Below are 7,368 nucleotides of genomic sequence, written 5' to 3' on the forward strand. Positions count from 1 at the left end.
AAAAAAAAAAAAAAAAAAAAAAAAAAAAAAAAAAAAAAAAAAAAAAAACTTTTAAGAGAAAATAAAAACTCAAAATTTCTAAAAATTTATCATAATCAATTTAAAATTCACTGGGCGCCAAAAAAATATTTAAATAACATAAAAAAGAATATTGACAACGAGAAAAGAAAAAGTGAGGCTTCAATCTCAAGGCATCGCTTTTTAAACGCTCATTGGCGCGCCGCCGGTCCCAAAAGCCCTTATCCTTCCGTCTCCGACATTGCTTTTTTCAATAAATAATATATGAATTTTTTTTATTTTTTAATTTATTTATTTTATCTAAAAGGTAATAATGTTATCCAATACATTACTGGAAAGTTTTAGATGCTACTTACTTATCACATTAATTTATTTTCTTTCCATTATTTGACTTTAATCCTTTTTAGGTAATTTTTTTAAAAATTAAATTATAAATTTAGTCGACCGTGTTCATGTGATTGTGAGTCATTTAAGTTAACTAAAGTTTAGGGTGAATATAATCGATTGTTACAACATGCATAAGATCCCAGTGGAAAAAATTAATTAAATTTCAAAATTATACATGATTGATTATCCACTATGAAATTGAACCGTCTTCTTGTGTTTGAGTCAACTATGAAATTGAACCGTTGAGAAAATTAAAATTAAAATGAAAGTAGATTTTAACGATTTTTTTTTCTATGTAAATGAAACTTCCTCCATAAGATCTAAAATTTTCTTTACAAGATCTTTTCGATTTTGACTCAAAAAAACAGAACCGAGACTTATAAGAAGATGGAATGTGATGAGATGATTTTTGGCTCGATGGAAGGGTTTTAGGAGAATTTTGAATAATATATTTGAATATATATATATAACTGATTTGAATCTCCTTAAAATTTTAATTATTTTTTTTTTATTTAATGTACCTTAATAGTTTTAATATTTAATAGATAATTACAATAAATATATATTTTGTTTTATATTTAAAATATATTATACAAAATATTAACTAAAACTCCACAAATTAACTATATTTTCTCTTTTTATATTTAATATTTTAAATTTTGTTTGTTTTCTTAATAAAAATTTAATATAATTAGAATTTTTAAAATTTAAAAATGTTTTGAGAGATAATTTTATTGATTTAGTATATATAAAAATATAAAAATTTAACCTAAAAAAAAAAAAACTTGAATTCGGCGCTCTACGATTTTTCTGGGAAGGTTTCATTTCTTTCACAAAATCATAGTCAGGAGCTTCAAAATTGAGCGGAGCGACTGATTATCAGAACAGCGAGAAACCCCTGTTCTTGAGCGGATGATTGCAATCTCTCTAGCTCGCTCTGCAGTTTCCAGCCCCAATTCTTCAAAGCCATTTTTCCGGCTTTCACGACATGTAAGTTTCTCTCTCTCGCTCTCATCTGAATTCTGCACTCATATCTTGTTAATAGAAATCGTTTGTTAATCTCTGTATTTGATTGTTGATCACTTGCATTGGTTGGGAACACTTCCAATTGGCTAAAACTAAATTTCTTCGAAGAAATCTCTTAATGCTCGTTCGTTTTCTTTGTGCAGAGTCGGTCCTGGAGCTCCTATGGTCTTAATTCTGCTCTAGCTGCGAAAGGGGTGTTGGTTCAGGACCAGGCTTTTCTAAATTTGAAGCCCACCGAACTACTCCAGAAGGGTGCAACTCTTGCAGGTAGCTTCTTAAGTGTTCTGTTCTTGGTACTTTCATTTTATTGCATTTCTGTTTCTTATATCGTTTCTTTCTCTTTTAGAATCCTTATCAGGACTTCCCATTCATGTTAGGGGCCATGCACTTCGAGGGTCTTCAGAAATATCCAAGCCACAATTCACTAAACTTTTAAAGCAGGCATGCCCTTTAGCTTTTACCAATCTTTGTGTCTCTTTCTTATCAGCTGGCTGTTTTTTTTAGGTGAGATATGACGATAATAATGATATCCCACATCGGTTGGGGAAGCGAACGAAACACCCTTTATAAGGGTGTGGAAACCTCTCCCTAGCAGGCGCGTTTTAAAAACCTTGAGGGGAAGCCCGAAAGAGGAAGTCCAAAGAGGACAATATCTGCTACTGGTGAGCTTGGGTCGTTACAATAATAGACATCTTAAGAACCATAGTGTTGATGAGATGATTGGATTAGTATGGTTACAAATAGCAACACAATTAGGAATGCCTCTTTGAATTTTCTTTCAGAATTTCCTTTTGTCTCTAATTTTGGTGATCTTGTGTTAAATGGGGTTTTTTTTGCTTGGTTGTTCTTCGAATATGTGTTTTTAGTAGGAGTGCCTCTTTGAAGAAGAGTGCCATTGGAGGGTTGGCTGTTAGCTTTGTTCTTCTATCCTGCTATGGGGTTTCCATGTTTTGGTAGGAAGGCCGAAGCTTCTATCTCGATCATAGCTTAAGAGAATTAAGAGTATGGTTAAATTGGTGCTTTAGTTTCAGTTTGGGCTTTATGGCCAGTAATCTTGCTTTGAAGGTTGAAGTGATTTTGGTATACCATGGTCTTTTGTTTGTCAGAAGCTTTGCTATTTTAGAATCGATGTGATACAATGCCACTACAAGTGTACACACGTTACACTCGTGGCAAAAAGAAGCAGTCACGTATGGAATTCATTAGTTGAATTGTTCTTTATGCAGTTTTTTTTAGTTCCCGTATTGCAAGGAGTCCACCTTCATTTCTATTTTTAGTTATTTTCCTTGTGTTAGGAGGATGATTCTCCATGATTGAGTGATGGTATCATTGTTGTAGCAATGTTATTAGACAACTTGTATAAATAATCATAACATCAATAAAGATGGTACCTAAAAATTTCCAATAAGGCCCAGTAAAGCTGAAATCTCATTTTGATCTGTCAGCTTATTCAACTCTCATTCAAATTTGATTTTATTTGTCGTGTTAGGTAACGAGTCACATTTCTTCCATCTCAAATATTTATGTTCATGATGGTGCAATTGGATCAAGATCAAAATGTAACGTGAAAATTCGAATGATAAGTGATGGTCCTTCGACGATATTAGCATTTTCAAATATTGTATGGGAGACTACGACCCGGGCGATTTCTCACGATTCTTGTCCTCTGACAGTTTATGCTGCCGAATCTATAAGGTACATTTTTCTTTCCTTTTGATAAGTAACAAGAAGTTAAATAACAAAAAATCTCTTTTTAATGTTTATGAATGAAGAGGAATGATACAAAGGATGAAGAGTTCTTCATTTATAGCCGTTGAGTTTCACTTTTACCATGTAGCCCAGGGGTGGGAAATACAATTGGTCTTGGAGCTGGAGGAGATAATGGATTCATAGCTGCTGATATTGAGCGTTCAATGCTGATATTATGTGGAAAAGCTTTCTCAGATACAAATGGAACTAAAGAAACACTTGTTGCTTTATCCGAACCTGTGATATTTGCACGCGGAGGACTTCCTCTTCCTGCAAGGTAAGGTATACTTTTTGGGCGATTTTTTTTGCACTCAAATTGACGACGAGCTTCTCGAGCCTTATTGGTACAATTTTTACTTGTGTTCCATACCCTTTCTCATAGAGATTGTAAATTTCAGGCTTTTAGTTTCTGGTGATTCTGTGGTTTTGTTGTTTGCACCTGAAGACGTTATTCAGAACTGTGCTGCTTTTCTGGTATCTAAAGATGCTGGTGTCGTTCTTTCCTCCGAAGGTGTCGTGCCATTCTTCCGAATAGGGAATACGAATACCAATGGCCCACGTCTCTTCAAATCTCCTTCAGCTATTGTTCTTGTTACTTCTGATGAGTAAGTTTCATTTGAAATTTGTTGCACCATGACACCATAGTGTACAGTATCTTTCATTTATTGGCTCATGATGATTGACATGCCATTTTTGATACACTGCCACCGCCCTTTCTATGCTAGAGCACCACAGGTAAGGGCAAAAAGGATTTTAAAGGAGGATGTAGAAACCTGGTGATCTCAAACTTGAAAGGGCAAGGATCCCACTTAGGAGTCCAAAGCACGAACTAATAGGCCAATGGTTAGATGTAAGTTTAGGACATATGCCTATCTAACCCCTGATAGAGGTTCATCGAACCCGTAGAGTGAAGAAACCTGTCAAAACGTTAGAGTGGTAGAATCGACACTCAACTTAGACCAAGTATGTGATATCCCACATCGGTTGGAGTGGGGAACGAAACATTCCTTATAAGGGTGTGGAAACCTCTTCCTAGTGGATACATTTTAAAACCTTGGGGGGAAACCCGAAAGGAAAAGCTCAAATAGGACAAAATCTGCTAACGGTGGGGTTGGGCCATTACAAATGGTATGATAGCTAGACAAAAGACGATGTGCCAGCAAGGACGCTGGGTCCCCAAGAAGGGTGGATTGTGAGATCCCACATCAATTGGAGAGAGGAACGGAACATTCCTTATATTTCATTCCTTTTGATATTGACTGTGTTGCAAATCAGAACATTCATAGTTTGTATTAGTTTTGTTAGTTAAGGCATACAAAATGAAAATGATGCAGTCATTTGTGTTAGCAGCTCTAGAACTATTCCTCCTGCTTCAAAGCTCTGTCCTGGTCAGGCTGCGTATCACTTTCTGGCTGGGTATCAGAATGGTAAATTTGTGCCAGCGTTCCACAAAGGCCCTTCATCTATTGACCCATTGGAACTGGCCAAGGCTTTGCTGTGCATGGTAAAAATCGAAATCAATTAGTAATTTCTTGATTCTCTTTTTTACCAACCATTTCACCTGCCTTCATTACTATGGTGCAGTTAAAAGAGCAGCAAATCCCATCCTTTCTAGTCAATGCCAAAGGAATAGAAAGTGGTATGGAGAAACCTATATATTTTCTCTTCTTCTTTCTCTTCAAAATTTCATTGGATATCACTCTGAATTCACCAGAAAAAACTTAAAACATTCTTGAAGCAGGAAAGGATCTTGTCACTCTAGTGGAGTCAGCTCTATCCATGAACATCCCACCCTTTCAAGCTGAAGGTAGCTCACCGATACATTACCTCGTCCGTTGTGGCGTCGTCGTCGTCGTCGTCATCTAAGTTATGCTATTTCATATTTTCAGGTGGTGAGCTTAAGAGAAGGTACAAAAGCTTTGTCAGTGAAAAATATCAACAATTGCCTGAGGATTTTTCCTTTTGAAGGTGACCATCGCATTCCTTTCATGTAGTTTATAGTATTCAGTTTGTTAGTGGCAAGCAATTGGGTAGCGTTTTCTATACGTGTCATTTTCGAGGTCGGTAGTTACAGTTCACAAATAGGCATTGGATTTTCTCGATACATCAATTCATACTCTAATAGTATGTGGTTCAATAAGAAAGTGATGCATAGGAGTAGCTAGATTATTAAAAGACCATCGTCCATCTAGATCAATCTCTTCTCGGTCATACCAATTCATTTCACATCCTTTATAAATAAAGGATATGTTATAAAACAATCTATTCAAACTAACAAAAACTAGTCATTTTTAAACAAGTTTCACAGATGCTATAAGTAAAATAGTTCGACACAGTCAGAATCCATTTCAGCAACGGTTTTACGCATTTGAGAGATATCAACAAAAACAAGTCGTTTTCAAATAAGTTTAAGGGCATTAAACTTACGTTGAACACCACATGTCGAAATAGTGGGACTATGTGAGGAATCTACTTGAAATAACCTCTACTTAAATATTACGCTAGACGTGGATAGCGAATAAGGATCATAAGTATTAATATGATCATACTCGAGCTAGTTCACCACACGTAACTCAAGAATAACATTTTGGTAAAGAGATGGTCACTTTTATTTAACCTTTTTTCACAACTTTGACAAATTTTATACTTTGATGCATAAATATTGAGAAATGACAACATATATTTTTTAACATATTTTAGATAAAAGTTTAAAAAGCTCTAAGAACCAAATATTTTTTTTTATTATTCTCTATTTAATTGTAAAAAATAACTAATTAATTTAATTTAATTTAATTTCTAATAAAAAATTAAAATGCTCGGCATTTTTCCCTTCGTTCTTCTTATTTTGGAAATCTCACTTGGAATATTACGAATTCTTTTCAATTTTGCATTAATGCTGATTGCTAACTCAATCTCGATGAAAAAAAGTAAGAACGTCCACAACTGCATAAAAAAACCTCTATTCCTGAAGTAAATTCTAGCCGTTCTTGCTCGGCTCATATAATATTCGAAATTGGAAAAAAGGTCAAAAGAATGAATGGTATACTCGTTTGTCTTATTTTGTTGAGCAATAATTAGACACTGTCAAGTATAATTCCTTCCTTAATGAAATCACATAATCAAAATCGAAAGGAAAGAGACGGAACGAAACCACTCGTTCGATAGGGAGAAGAGCAAAACCACTTTAGAGTTCAATTGGGTGAAGGAGAAAGAACCTTTAACCTATTTCCCTCGTGAAAGAAAAAAGATAGTTCAAACCCTCGTTCAAGAAGTCCCCAAAGAAAGGAGGAGGTTCGGGAGTGAAGGAGAATAAACGTTTCCTTAAACCTTCCTTCAATCACAAAACAGTTTCTATATATCTGCACTCTCCATCAAAGATAGTTTCATCCTGTCTTAAACGATCTAAGGTTACTCGACTCTCCGACCCCTCATGGCACATTGGAGAGTTCGCTGAGCTTGCCATTTTCTTAATATCAAATAGAAGTTGTCAAGATTAGGTGCAATGATTATAATATGTAATTGAATTTGCAGGAGTTGTGTATTTTTTATTTATTTATAAATTTAATGACTAAATTCAAAATTTTTAAAATTTAGAGATAGTTGATCTTTTTTACCCATATTTAAAAAATTCAAAATTTTATTTAGTAAAATTCATTATTTTTGTTTTAAAAAATGGTGAATATATTAAAAACGTATTAGAAAAAAGATGAAAGTTTAGTTTTGATATTTTTAATATTTAAAGACGTAATTATTAGATACCATTGAAAGTTTAGAAATTTATTGAAAATGATTTAAAATTAGGGTCGGATTTAATCTAAAAAAAATTATAATTTAACCTAATATTAACGAGAATTTTTAAAGGTGTGAAATATCCCGAGAAAAGTATTACCGGATAAAATTAAGTCGTAAAAAGAATGATGTCATTGTACCAAAAAGTTGAAATAATGACCACAAAACCCATTAAAAAAATAACATTCATGTTTTAAATTAAAAGTCAATTACTTCAACAATTTTTAGTGGTTTCACTGTTTAATTATTTACTTTTTGAATTTTAGTGGGAAAGAAAATTAATATTTTATATGATTTTATATTTTCATAATACTAAATCACTCGATATCGTTCCAAAAAATCGATGATTTAATCTCATTATCTCAAGAACAGATAGACAAAAAAAAAAAAAAAAAAAAA

General features: G+C 33.5%; 1 protein-coding gene and 1 long non-coding RNA gene across 3 annotated transcripts in view; both read left to right on the plus strand.

Moving 5' to 3' along the window:
* LOC111451090 overlaps nucleotides 1-7,368 on the plus strand; it is a 24,076-nt gene that overhangs the window by 9,695 nt on the left and 7,013 nt on the right. The window lies entirely within an intron of this gene.
* Nucleotides 1,200-5,408, plus strand: LOC111451085. Of its 2 annotated transcripts, none has more exons than XM_023091350.1 (10): nucleotides 1,200-1,395; nucleotides 1,575-1,698; nucleotides 1,778-1,872; nucleotides 2,921-3,126; nucleotides 3,269-3,457; nucleotides 3,579-3,785; nucleotides 4,531-4,684; nucleotides 4,765-4,819; nucleotides 4,919-4,987; nucleotides 5,070-5,408. In XM_023091350.1, the coding sequence occupies exons 1-10, from the start codon at nucleotides 1,318-1,320 to the stop codon at nucleotides 5,144-5,146; spliced, it is 1,254 nt and encodes a 417-aa protein (XP_022947118.1). In that variant the 5' UTR covers nucleotides 1,200-1,317; the 3' UTR covers nucleotides 5,147-5,408. The 2 variants fall into 2 exon arrangements, with proteins under 2 accessions (XP_022947118.1, XP_022947119.1); XM_023091351.1 differs by having other exon boundaries at nucleotides 1,201-1,395; nucleotides 4,922-4,987.

The sequence above is a fragment of the Cucurbita moschata genome, unplaced genomic scaffold, assembly GCF_002738365.1.
Source record: "Cucurbita moschata cultivar Rifu unplaced genomic scaffold, Cmos_1.0 Cmo_Scf00013, whole genome shotgun sequence".
In the NCBI taxonomy this organism is placed as follows: domain Eukaryota; kingdom Viridiplantae; phylum Streptophyta; class Magnoliopsida; order Cucurbitales; family Cucurbitaceae; genus Cucurbita; species Cucurbita moschata.